At 53.2% G+C, this 13,724-nt stretch overlaps 1 protein-coding gene across 1 annotated transcript in view; it reads left to right on the forward strand.

Moving 5' to 3' along the window:
* Positions 1–521: 521 nt before the first annotated feature.
* Positions 522–13,724, forward strand: part of TRABD2B (TraB domain containing 2B) — a 224,249-nt gene continuing 211,046 nt past the window's right edge. Inside the window, exons 1-2 of the mRNA XM_044674815.1 lie at positions 522–659; positions 3,103–3,663. Coding sequence (XP_044530750.1) covers positions 522–659; positions 3,103–3,663 — 699 coding nt within the window. The remainder of the gene's footprint in view (positions 660–3,102; positions 3,664–13,724) is intronic.

Below are 13,724 nucleotides of genomic sequence, written 5' to 3' on the forward strand. Positions count from 1 at the left end.
CCAAGGGAGCCCCGGAGCCCGCCCGCAGCCCCGGCGCCGGCCCCGGCGAGCGGCAGCAGCATGGCGGAGCGGCCGGGCCCCTGAAGTTGGGGAGGGGGCGTCCGGGCAGCCCGGCCCCGGGGGGCGGACTGACGGCCGCTCGGCCGGGACCCCGGCGCCCCCGCCCCCAGCCCCGGGCCGCCCCGCCCCGCCCCCGCCCCGCACTTGTTCCGCGCCGCCCGCCAGCCCGCCCGGCCCCTAGCCCGCAAACTCGCCCCAAGGAGTGAGGGAGGCAGGCAGGGAGGAAGCACTGAGACCGGGGCCGGCTGGGCTGAGGACGGAGGGGCAGGGACCCAGGCACCCCTCCCCGGAGCCCGGAGCATCCCTGGGCCGGCGGCGGGGCTCCGGGTTGGGCTGGATTCCGAGAGGGGCGCCGTGCCCCAACTCCGTGTCCTCGTTCCGCGTCCACTCTGTGCCCCCACTCCGCGCCCTGCCCCGTGCGCTCCGGCCCGGCCCGGGACAGACGGACAGACAGCGGCACGATGCCCGGGAGCCTGGCGGGACTCGGGCTGGGGCTGGCGCTCGCCTTAGCCCTGCTGCTGTTGCTGCTGCTGCGCGGAGTCTGCTCCGGGTCTGGGGAGCCGCTGGACGCCGGAGGACAGTGCCGGCCGCCTGGATCGGTGAGGCGTCTTGCCCTCTCAGCCACCTGGGCAGTAGGGCTCCTTCCTCTCCCCCCCCCCCCCCCCTCAGCCCCCGCCCCCCATCTGCGCTTCTGGAGACTGGACAGCTTGCCCAAGGGCCCATGGGGGGCTCCCCCCATCCCCACTTTTCTCCTAGCCTGGGCCGGCAGCGCAGGGGTGCCTCTCCTTCCTCCAGGTCCCCAATCCCTCTGACCCCGTCCCCACTTTTCTCCTAGACTGGCCAGGCACAGAGTTGTTGCCCTTGCCTCCATTCCCCCTCCATACATTCCAGCCCTGTGTGACTCGGTGGGTCACTTGGCTCCTCTGCTTGATTTGGGGACTGAGCCCCACATCCCAAGAGCTTCTCCCCTTCCAACTTCCTTTTTGCAGCCTAGACCTCTGCCCCAGGCGTGTGTCCGTCTCTTCCTCGCTAGTCTAAGAGGTTCTCTCCTCTCCGGCTGACTCCAGGTACCCTCTCCAGAAGGGCCTGGGAGTGGAGGCTGCCCTTCCCCTCTCCATTCCTCCCTCCCCAAAACTTCCCTTAGGCCAGGACTCTGACCTTCTCCCCTCTCTTCTCCCTCCTCCTCCTCCCCCCCCCACTCCCCCACTCATTTTTTCCCTGCTGTGCCAACCAGAGGCAAAGTTTTCTTTCTCTCCCCCACCCCCATCCACCTAACTTCCCTTCCTGGCCCGGGCCTGGCTCCTGACCTTTTCTTCAGCTGGGGAAGGGCTGGCCGCTTCTCCTTTTAGAGTGGGGCTGGAGGGGTGAAGAGAGGCTTCCAGAGAGGCTTCTCCCAGAGCTGGAGAAGGAGGCTAAAGCAGCTCTAGGGCCCTGGCCAGCCTTAGCCTTGGGTTTTTCAAGGCCTGTTTGAAGGGCACAGTAAAATAGATAGTACTTGGGCCTTGGAGTCAAGAAGATCTGGATTCAAATCTCCCCTCAGAGACATATTAGCTCTGTATCCCTGAGCAAATCATTTCAGCTTGCTGGGCCTAGTTTTTCCTCTGTAAGAGGAGCTTGGGCTAGATGGCAGCTGAGGCTCCTTTTAGATGATCCTGGGGGTGGGGGAGCCTCCACAAAGATCGAAGAGGATCATGGTCTTAGCAGAGTGAAAAGAACACCAAACCTGGGTTCCAGCCATCTCTATAACTAGCTGTGTGACCACGGAATAGCTCAGATTTTCCTTATCTGTAAAATGGGGAGAGTATCTCTGCCCCACTCAAGGGTGTCCTGGGGAGCAGATGAGGTGGTTGGCAAGTACCTGAGGTCCCGAGTACCCTGGGAATGGAACTATTGTCGTCTCACCCCCAACTCCCCCAAAGACCCACAGGCCCAAGCTGAAAGCTGGGTCCCTGGATCTTCCCTCCCTCCTTCCTTTTCACTAGAATCACAGGATCTTAAAAGCCTCCTGGGGGAGGGGTGGGAGGAGGCCTGTGGGTGGGTACAGGCTTGCCTCTACAGGAGAAGGGACTTGCTCTGGAGGTGGTGGTAGCAGAGATGGGAGAACTTGAGGCCAGTGGAGCCCTGCTCCTTCCAGGAGCCCCAAAATGCCCCCCAACCCCAAGCCCATCCTAGTGCAGTACATTGTCTCTGCAGTCCTCCGGAGAGGTGGGATCCCGGGGAAGGGGGCAGAGATCACAGGGTTCGAGTTAGGGAGGGCCTCAGAGAGGTTACTGTAGAAATGAACTTGGATCTTGGGGGCAAGAGACACCTTTTTTGGAGAGGTGAGGGCAGGACAGAAACTGGAGCAAATCTCTTAGTATCTCAGTTTCCTCAGCTGTCAAATGGAGATGATTATTCTCACATTCCTCACTTTGGTGGCTAGTTGTGAGGAAAGTGTCCCCCCCCTTTTATAAAACCCTTATCTTCTGTCTTAGAATGGATTTCAAGTATCAGTTCCAAGGCCGAAGGTTAAGCAATTGGGGTTAAGTGACTTGTCCAGGATCACACAGCAAGGAAGAGGAGAGTGCTTTGTAAACTTGAAAGTCCTGCAGAAATAAAGGCAGCTAGGTGGTTCAATGGATAAAGATCCAAGCCTGAAGACAAGTGATTCTGAGTTCAGATGTGACCTCAGTTACTTCCCGGTTGTGTGACCTTGGGCAAGTCACTTTACCCCAGTTGTCTGCCTTGGAACCAATATTTAGTATCTATTCTAAGACAGGGCATAAGGGTTTTTAAGAAAGCTAAGGAGTAACTAGTGGATAGAGGTCTGGAGGCAGGAAGTCTTGGGTTCAAGTCTAGGCCCAGACACTTCCTAGCTGTGCAGCCCTGGACAAAGCACTTAACCCCAGTAGACTTGCCCCGACAGCTCCAGCTCGCTGCTGAGTCAGAAGATAAGGGTTTTTCATTAAAAACAGATAAACAAGTGCTAGAGACATGCCAGCTGTTCCGCTCGTTGCTCTGCTAAGGTGGCCTCCTCTCTTCTCTTTGCCCTGGCCTGGGTAGCAGGGAGACCTGAACTCGTTTCTCTGGACCATTCATCGGGACCCTCCCGCCTACCTGTTCGGCACCATCCACGTTCCGTACACACGGGTCTGGGACTTCATCCCGGACAACTCGAAGGCGGCCTTCGAGGCCAGCGCCCGGGTCTACTTTGAGCTGGACCTCACGGACCCCTACACCATTTCGGCCCTGGCCAGCTGCCAGCTGTTGCCCCACGGCGAGAACCTCCAGGACGTGCTGCCCCGGGAGCTGTACCGGCGTCTCAAGCGGCACCTGGACTACGTCAAGCTCATGATGCCCACCTGGATGACCCCCGACCAGAGGGGCAAAGGCCTGTATGCCGACTACCTGTTCAATGCCATCGCGGGGAACTGGGAGCGCAAGCGGCCCGTCTGGGTGATGCTCATGGTGAACTCGCTCACCGAGACCGACGTGCGCTCCCGAGGCGTGCCCGTGCTGGACCTCTACCTGGCGCAGGAGGCCGAGCGCATGAAGAAGCGGACGGGGGCCGTGGAGAGGGTCGAGGAGCAGTGCCACCCGCTCAACGGGCTCAACTTCTCCCAGGTAGGGTCCCCACGAGCAAGTGAGCTGGCATGTGTGTGCCCTTTGTCCCGGGGATCAGAGGAAGTTCCCTCCCTTCCCAGGGAAGGCTGGGCAGGCTGCCCTGGGGGTAGAGAAACTGGGGGGCAGGGGAGAGAACTGGCACCTGCGGGACCGAGGATGGCATAGGGGTGACTTTGGAGGAGGCAGAAGCTTGTACTCTTGTTCTTGGGCACCTGTGGATGGAGGACAGCTTGGCCTCCTGGGATTTCCGCACCTCCAGGGAGGGAAGAGGATAAGCGGCTTCTGGTTTGGGTTCTCCGGGTTCCCCTAAGCCAGGAAGATGTTCATCCTGAGCCCTGGAAATGAGGGAGCCAGGAGGGTAGGTTTGACATTCCTAGGAATGGGGCACTTCAGTGGCAGAGGCTGCTTGGGCATGGATGCTCAGACAAGCTGGGGGTGCCAGTTGGGGCTCCAGGGCCCAGGACACATTAGCTGGCCTTCGCCCCCGATTGCATCCTACTCGTCTTGTCTAGTTGGTGGCCCCCAGGGGCCCTGGAGGAGCTTTTACCCTGGTGGCTGAAGGAGAGGGAGATAGCAGCCGGTGCTTTGGGTTAATGATTCCGAGAGACCGTGAGGGCGCAGGAGCCCACTTTGATTTGAGAGCCCAGCTAAGGGAAGGTGAGGACGACAATGGTGAAAGCAGGCAGCGTGGCGTTAAAGGCTTTTGTCTCTCCACCACCTTCCTTCTCTGGTGGGCAGAGGTCAATTGGCTGGGCAAGGGAGCCCCGGAGCCCCACCTCTGCCCTGAGAGCAGCCACTGCAGGGCTGGGCACAGGGCATGGGGGCTTCCGAGGGGGAGCAGTATGGTTTGAAATAGTCCGAGGGGCTGGGCCTTGGCGGGGGAGGTTACATGCTTTTAACCAGGGAAACAGGGGAGGAACGTGATCCCTCCTGGGGGAACTTGGGCTTTTGTTATCCCAGAGAAAAATGCAGGACAGATTCATTTACTAGGCCAAATGAAAGGCCACTTTGTCCTGCGTGACCGGGTGCCCCCCAGCTGGAGCCTGTAGGGAGGGAAGTATCAGGCCGGCAGAGGTGGGTCACCCCAGGCCAATTCTGGGCTTTCTTTGGCTCCAGGGTTCTTCTTAGGTGGAAAATATTTTGCCTTCTCCAGGTTCATTCAGTTCTGTTTCCTCCGGCCGGATTTTTTTTTCCCTTTAAAATTGTGGAACTGGATTTAGTCAGAGGACTTGAGTTCATGACTCAGTTTTGTTGCTCAGAAACTGTGTGACCTTCGGATGGCTTCTTTCCCTCTCTGGGCCTCAGGTCGCTCATTTATAAGGTTATAGATTTGGAAATGATGATCTCCAAGGACCTGCTTAGCTTGAAGTCCTCTGACCCCTTAATGGACGTTTGGATCCTATCCCACATGGCTAGCTCTCTGCCTTTTTTCTTTTCTGGCTTGGGAGGCTGTGTGGTGGGTGGAGAAGCCTTGAGCCTCGTCTTTGAGAGATCCCCATCAGCCATTGTCCAAGGGGCAGGGCTTACCCTGGAGGCCCAGAGACAGTTCACATTCTTCCATGAAATGGTTCCAGGCTTTAACTGGTCTCCTTGAAAAGAGATTCCGTTGTGTGTGTGTGTGTGTGTGTGTGTGTGTGTGTGTGTGTGTGTGTGTGTGTGTGTGACACACACACACACACACACACAGAACTCTTCCTGGTCAGTTTAAACCAAACCATCACTTTATTAAGCTGCAGGCACTTGCTGGCATAGGTGTGAGGCTGTGTCTAAGTCAAATGATACGTGAAGCCATTGCCATCTCCCGACCCGAGGAGACCCATGGGCCATCCCGAGCTACCACTCAGCAGGCTCTGGGGTAATCTACTAAGCCTGTCTCAGAGGGCTGAGCTAGAAAGGACCATGGAAGAGAGACCCAGGAAGGTCAGAGCCAGGAGGGATCTAGAACAGAGGACAGAGAAGAGCCAAAGTGGAGGGGGGGGGTTCCTCAGATAGGAGAACAGAGAAGGTCAGAGCTGGGAGAAGAAGCTTAGAACAGAGAAGAGGGAAGTGAGAACTGGGAGGGCCTTTAGAACAGAGAAGAGGGAAGGTCAGGGTTAGAAGGGTCCTTAGAACAGTGAAGAGGGAAGTTCAGAGATTGGAGGACTCTTAGACAGGAGAACGGGAAAGGCCAGAGCTGAGAGAAAGAGCTTAGAACAGAGAAGAGAAGATCAGAGCTGGAAGGGTCCTTAGAACAGTGAAGAGGGAAGTTCAGAGATGAGAGGACTCACATATCGGAACAGGAAAGGTCAGAGCTGGAAGAGGAAGCTTAGAATGGAGAACAGGGAAAGTCAGAGCTGGGAGAAAGTGCTTAGAACAGAGAAGAGGGAATATCAGAGATGGAGGGGTTCCTTCCATCAGAGGACAGAGAAAGTCAAAGCTAGGAGGGCTTTTAGAACAGCAAAGAGGGAAAGTCAGAGCTGGAAGAGTCCTTAGGACAGAGAGGAGGAAAGCTCAGAGATGGGGGAATTCTTAGAATGGAGAACAGGGAAGGTCACAGCCAGGAGGGTCCTTAGAGAGGAGGTCATAACTGGGTACCTAGAACCCAGAAGGTTAACGCTTGGAGAGGGAGCTTAGAACAGAGAACAGAGAAGCGGGAAGGTGGAAGCCGGGAGGATCCTCTGGACATAGAATCCACCATGGAAGAGCCGGGAGGGTCCTGGGAGAGTCGGTGTAGCCCCCTCACCTGACTGAGGCACAAACCGGACCCGGAGCAGGGGAGGGAGCTATGGCTCTCCGGAGGGCACAGATGGAATTAGCGGCCGAGCTCGGGAGACCCCGGGTCAGCCTCCCCGCGGCCAGCCCAGCCTCCCCTTAGCCCCTGGGTCCTCCTTCCTGGGCTAGGCTGCAGGAGCTGGGAGGGGCGGCACCCCGAGCCAGACCCCCTCTGGGCTCCCTAATCTTTGAAGCCTTCAGCACCTGCGAAAGGCTCCGCCCGGGCCAATTTGTCGTGTTATCGTTCCGGAGAGAAGTGCTGAAATCTGCCCTCCATCCTCGGAGGCTGAAGCAAGGCGAAATCCGGAAGAAGCAATTACTGGCCCGGGGTGGGTGTGTGGCTGGCCAGCCAGCGAAGCATCTTGAGAGAGGCAGGAATGCGAAGCCCTTGGTGTGTGCGTGCGCGCGCGCGCCCCCGCCAACCTGGGCGCGCGCGCGGTTTGATGTGCACATCTGTGATGCATTATTGTCCCAAAATATCTGCTAAGTACATCAGATACTTTATTTTTACTTTGCTCTCTGCGTTACTGTTATTGCAAAATATTTTTTGGGGGGTGGGAAAAAGGCGGCTTAAAATAGCTTCTTTACAAAGAAGGGCTCTGGTTCTGGGCTCTGCTGGGGGAAAGGCAAAAGAGGACATTTTCCCCTCCTGGAGAGCACAGACTGACCCTGCTCCTTAGCCTCAGGCAAGACTGGCCGCTCAGCTCCTCGGAGCTTGGTCCCAGGGGCTCCAGCCCAGAGCTTCTCCTCCGCCTGTGGGCTGTGCCTCTCAGGGCTCGGCTTCCAAAACAAACTCCAAAGAGGTGACTTTTGTTTTTCATCTTCTTCCTTCCTTTCCCCCTTTCTTCCTGCTTTCCTCTCTCCCCACCCCCCACTCCTTTCCCACTGACATACCTTGCCCCACCTCCCTTCTCTTTCCTTCAGGGCCCAGAGAAGCTACACCACTTTGACTTCTTAGGGAGTTAGAATCTTGCATTTGTCTGGGGCTAGTGAGCAGATAAAGGGGGCCAGAAGTTCTGAGAGGCTGTCTAGGATGCAGGGATTCATCCTTCCATTCACCCACCCATCCTTTCATCCATCCATCTGTCCATCATCCATCTATCATCTATCTATCCATCTATTCACCCATCCATCCTTTCATCCATCCACCCATCCACCCATCTATCTATCCATCTATTCATCCATCCTTTCATCCATCCATCCATCCACCCATCCCCCATCTATTTATCCATCTATTCATCCATCCATCCATCCATCTACCCATCTATCTATCCATCCATCCATCTATCCTACCATCCATCCACCCATCCACTCATCTATCTATCCATCTATTCATCCATCCTTTCATCCATCCATCCATCCACCCATCTATTCACCCATCCATCCTTTCATCCATCCATCCATCCATCCACCCATCCCCCATCTATCTATCCATCTATTCATCCATCCTTTCATCCATCCATCCATCCACCCATCCCCCATCTATTTATCCATCTATCCATCCATCCATCCATCCATCCATCCATCCATCCATCCATCTATCCATCTATCCTACCATCCATCCATCCATCCATCCAACCATCTATCTATCCATCTATTCATCCATCCATCCTTTCATCCAACCATCCATCTATCCATCACCTGCTGTGTGCTGGGTACACAGAAGAAAATGAAAGAACCTCTCTGTTTAGGTTGTATACTTACCTACATATTGTCTTCCTAATAGAATAAAAGTTCCTTGAGGGCAGGGGCTTGGTTTTGCCTATGTATATTAATTCCTGGCACATAGTAGGTGTTTTCATACATTGTTCTGATGCACAATACCTGAGTTCTTGTACTACCTCAGTGGTGCTAGTACTACCTCAATGAGTACTTCACGGTGGCTAAGCCCTCCCAACTTTGAGCCCATCTCCTCCTCTAGAAGGAGTGGTGTATCACTGTACATTGGTGATTTCTTACATTTGTATCATTCGATGACTCTTTGGTTCTGGTCTTCCTCTCTGCCAGTAAATAGCTTGGGAAAGTCTTTTGCCCAAGGAACTTCTCTGCGTCTCATAACTGGTGGTTATGAGACCCACTTAATTTACCTTGAAGACCTTCTATGACGCTCGAATAAGAGTGCGCATGGAAAAATGTGGAAGTGGAGAAAATCAAGGGGCCCTGGTGCATGCCATGGTTTGATGCCCGAAGGATCATTTGGGCCAAGGCATCAGAGTGTGAGGGGGAGTACGGTCACCTCCCCCATCCCTGTGGATCTGAAGCCCACTTAGCTCAGGTTCACCTGACTGGATTGACAGGTGTGTGTGTGTGTGTGTGAAGGGTGTGAAGCTGCAGGTGAAGAGCCCTCCCTTCCATCTCTGATGCGTAGAGTTAGTTGAGGCTCTGCTGCTGCTTTGGAGTTTTTTTTTTTAAAGCTGAATGGCTCTACTGTGTGATCTTTAGCTTGTTACTCTCCTTTTCTGAATCATTCCTTGCTTCCACTGGAAAAGAAAAGGTTTGGGGGGAGCTAAGTGGCACAGTGGATAGAGTGTAGGCCTGGAGTCAGAAGGACGGGGTTCAAATTTGGCCGCAGATGCTGGTTTTTTGAGACCCACTTAATTTACTACGAGACACACTCATTTACTCCCTAGCTGTGTGACCCTAGGCAAGTCACTTCACCTCATTTGTCTAGCCTTTGCCCTTCTGTCTTAGAGTTGTTACTGAGAAAATAAGGGTTTGAAACAGAAAAGAAAAAGAAAGGGTTGGGCTCAGCGATCACCTAGTACTCTTTCAGCGCAGTTTGTCCGTGTTTGAGGAGAGGTGGTTATGAGGTAATGAGCCTGATTTTTTTTAAGCTCACAGATTTGGAGCCAGAATCCCTGGCTCCCCTTCTTTAGGACCTCAGTTTCCTTTTCTATAAAATCCGGGGGTTGAACTCAGTAATCTTCATTTTATGATTTAGCGGGTCTCTAGTGTGACTTTGGAAAAAGCATTTTCCATCTCTGGACCTCAATTTCCACATCAATGAAACGAGGGGGTTGGATCCCTCGGTGTCTGTCCAGGGTCCCTCCCAAGCCTCACATTTTTTTCCGTCTTCTAAAATTCCGCCCAGCTCTGAAGTTCTCTGTCCTAGCCTTAGCATTCTGTTCCGGGTTCCAAGGTCCCTCTTGACTCTGATGTTCTCAAGGCCTGGGATTTTTGCTCTGGTCCTTGGAGCCCTTGGCAGTTTGGTGGGATGATGCTCTGTGAGGTAGCCTTTGGATGAAACTCAGCTCCTCCCTGCCTGGGAGTCCCTGAGGCCTGTGTGGTGATCTGTTGAGTGGAGGGAGTGAAGTGTAGCCCAGTGGGGAGTGAGGGGGAGGGGGAGAATGGAAACTCTGGCTCATTGTCCTGCCCTAAATCCATGAGCATAGGCACTGGTACAAGAGGGCCCCTCTGTCTGGGCTTAGAGCTGGGTTTTTCCCAGAGGTGGCCCCCTTCCCACTTGTTGCTCTCCCACCCTCTCACATTCTCTCCTTGTAAATGGTGCTACTTCACAAACACAAGCATATTTGGGAGCTGAGAATGAGCTCACAGTAATCAGTGTCAGAGGACCTGGGTTTGAATTCCAACTCTGTGACCTTGGACAAGTCTCTTCCCTCTCTCAGCTTCAGTTTCCTCCTTGGGGAAATAAGGTAGGACTAGGTAATCTCTTAAGCTTCAACTCTTCCTCACCAAGTTGCATGAGCTAATAAGAATAGTAGTGTTCATTTCTATGGTGCTTGTCTTTCATATTCTCCTCTGAAGTCACTCCTTTCCCCTGATTCCAGCTCTGGAATCTTCAGTGATCCCTCTTGTTCTGGGGATCTCCTGGAGAGTCTGGAAAGAGTACCTCACCTTGTGTCAAGAGACCTAGGGCTAGTTCTCTATCAGGTAAAATCCACTGGCATGCAAAGTTGTGGAAGGTTCATTACCTAAAGGGGTGCCCTTCCTTCTTTCTCCTTGGCTGCTCACACAGAACAGACCAGGGGGGAATCTACTACTCTCTTCCTTCTGGTGACATGGAGGACCACTAGGCCTTGACATCTCGGCCCTCTAGACATGCTCTGTAGACCCAGGACACTATCAGCTGAGCTATTTGTACAACCTAAGACTCCTAGACCTTGCCATTTGCCCTGATGCTGCTCCCTTGGATTCCCAACCTCTCCATATGCCTGAGATTGAATTGCCATTTGTATTTCGGCCCCCAGGAGAGCATCAGTTTCCTGAGGGAAAGGATTGTTTTTGCCTCTCTTTGTATCCCCAGTAACTGGCACATAATAAGCAATTAAGATAATCTTCCTTCCTTTCCTTTCCTTTCCTTTCCTTTCCTTTCCTTTCCTTTCCTTTCCTTTCCTTTCCTCCTTCTTTCCTTTTCCCTCCCTTCTTTCCTTCCTCCCTCCCTCCCCTTCCATCTTAGAGTCAAAAAACAGAAGAATAGTAAGGGCTAAGCAATGGGGGTTAAGTGACTTGCCCAGGATCACACAGCTAGAAAGTATCTGAAGCCAAATTTGAACCTAGGACCTCCTGTCTCTAGGCCTGGCTCTCAATCCACTGGGCTCCTACCCTCTGCTTCTTTTTTTGTGTGTGAAAATATGTAGGGTTTGTTTTACACCAAGACCAAGGAAGGAAGGCAGACCGGCCCAACTCCCATGGACTCCTTCAGTCCTTTCCCCCCCAGGCAGGTCAAGGGACAGTCATGCTTGCCAGCCTATGGAGCTGCTTCCATTCCTGTTGCCAGGCTTGTGTCTAAATATTATCCCTTGCACAGTCTTTTATCTCTCAGGCGGCTCGGTCCTCCCACCTGACCCACAGGCAGCCCAGGGGCCCCTGGCTCATGACGAGTCAGCGCTTTCGTTATGCTCAGGCTGGGATACGCAGGGCGGATAGCCACTGGAAAACAAGATGACCGCTCCAAGACCGGAACGGCTCATCTTTGCTCGGGTCCAGCTCCCCCCACCCCAAGAAGGCCGTGGAAACCAGAGCCTTAGACCTGGATGTTGGGAGGTAGTACAGGATAGTGGATAGGGGGCAGAGTGCAGAGAGCGCCAGGCCTGGAGTCAGGAAGATGAGTCTTCCCGAGTTCAAATCTGGCCTCAGACACTTAACAGCCGTGTGACCCTGGGCAAGTCACTTAACCCTGTTTGCCTTAGTTTCTTCCTCTGTCAAATGAGCCAGAGAAGGAAATGGCCAGCCACTCTAGTATCTCTGCCCAGAAAACCCCAAATCCGGGCTTGAAGAGTCAGACACGACTCAAATGACCAGACAACCAAGATAACAAAATCCAGAAGGGTCCTTCGAGACCTCCCGGGGCCTGTGAAATAGTTATATTTTGATAACGGTGCTTCAATAGGCTGGTCTCCTTTGCTGTCCGACGTAGTCATTTTGTGACTTAAAAACAGTTCTGAGAAGGGATGGATGAGCTTCACTAGACACCTCTGGTCTCCTCTAACTGCCCCCCCCCCTTTTTCTAAATTCTTACCTTCCATCTTAGTATCAATTCTTAGATAGAAGAGCAGCAAGAGCTAAGCAGTCAGGGTTAAGTGACTTGGCCAGGGACACACAGCTAGGAAGTATCTGAGGCCAGATTTGAGCCCAGGTCCTTCCTGGCCCTATCTACTGTGCTACCTAGCCGCCTCTAACCCCTTGTTTGAGGGTAAGTGATGTACACAAGATCACACAGTTAGCAAGCGACAGAATCAGGATTTCATCCCAGGTCCTGGGATTTTCAGTCTAGTGTTTTAACCACTTTAATTCCAAACTCTGCTATTTAAGAGCTTATCCTCTTTGGGCCTTAGTTTTCCCGTCTGTAAAATTGTGATATAGATACTTTTGCTACCTACCTTATAGGATAATTTTGGGGAAAGGGTTTTGTAAGTCTTAAAGCACTGTGGGAGTGGAAACCTAACTAATTAAGCCTCTTCGCTTTGTATTTAGGGAAACTGAGGCATAAAGTAGTTAAATAACTTGCTCTGTTCTTGGAGGCTCTTCTCTTGTCCCTTCATCTGAGTCCTCCCTATCCTTCAAGGCCCAGGGAGGATCAAACTGCCTCCAGGAAGCTGTCCCAGCCTCCTCCGGGTCTCATAGCTTTTCCCCTACAGGCCTGGACTGTATGATTGAACCTCAAGTCCTTTTGGGCTTGCATTGGTGACTCCGGTGGGAGAGTCTCCCTTTTCCTAGACTGTGAATTCTTTGACTTGCCTGGATTTGGAATCAGAAGTCCCAGGCTCCCTCCCTGGCCCAATCACTGACCTCTAATTCCCTTCTTGTCTCTGGGCCACCTTTCTGTCATTTGTAAAGTGAGGTGGTCTTGAAGGGTCCACACCTTTCTACCATTCTTGCAATCTAGGATCCTTCCTCTGATTCTTCCAGTGACAATGTGGCCACCAAAAGATCACCTCCTCCAGGAAGCCGTGCAACCTCTCCCTCCTGAACCTCCACAATGTTGGGCCACTTTGGGGACCACCTTATCTCTTCTCCTGCCTGGTGCAGTTCTTCTCTGTTGATGAGTCCTGTGCCTTCGAGAATGACGGGAGCCCCTCACACTTAGCTGTCTCCTCGGAGACTGGGGTGCAGACAGGTATTCAGTGAGTTCAGTGGGTGATGCCTGAGCTGCCATTAGTAGAGTGGAGAGAGCAGTGAGTCGGGTTCAAATCCTGTCTTGGATACTTACTAGTTGTGTAACTCTGGGCAAGCTAATTAACCTCTCTTAGCCTCCATTTCTTTATCCGTAAAATGAAGGGGCTTGTATTCGATGACCTCTAACGTCTCTCCAGCTCCAGATATGAGATCCCGGCACCTGGCTTTGAGTCCTGGCTCTCCCGTGGACTTTCTGTGTGCCTTTGGCCATCCCCGTCCATCTGGATCTCAGTTTCCTTCTCTCTAAAATGAGGCATGTGGACGAGATGGTCCCTCTCAGCTCAGACTTGACTCCTTCTCTGTCTCTGTCTCTGCTCCTCTCCCCTCCCCCTCTCTGTCTCTTTCTCTCTCTGTCTTTCTGCCTCTGTCTCTGTCTCTCTCTGTCTCTTTCTCTCTCTGTCTCTCTCTGTCTCTCTGTCTGTCTCTGTCTGTCTCTCTATCTCTGTCTCTGTCTCTCTCTCTGTCTCTGTCTCTGTCTCTCTGTCTCTGACTCTCTCTCTCTCTCTCTCTTTCTCTCCTCTCCTCTCCTCTCCTCTTCTCTCTCTCTGTCTCTCCCTCTCCTCTCCTCCTCCTCCTCCTCCTCTTCTTCTTCTTCTTCTTCTTCTTCTTCTTCTTCTTCTTCTTCTTCTTCTTCTTCTTCTTCTTCTTCTTCTTCTTCTTCTTCTTCTTCTTCT

Source organism: Gracilinanus agilis, chromosome 4 (genome assembly GCF_016433145.1).
Source record: "Gracilinanus agilis isolate LMUSP501 chromosome 4, AgileGrace, whole genome shotgun sequence".
Taxonomy (NCBI): domain Eukaryota; kingdom Metazoa; phylum Chordata; class Mammalia; order Didelphimorphia; family Didelphidae; genus Gracilinanus; species Gracilinanus agilis.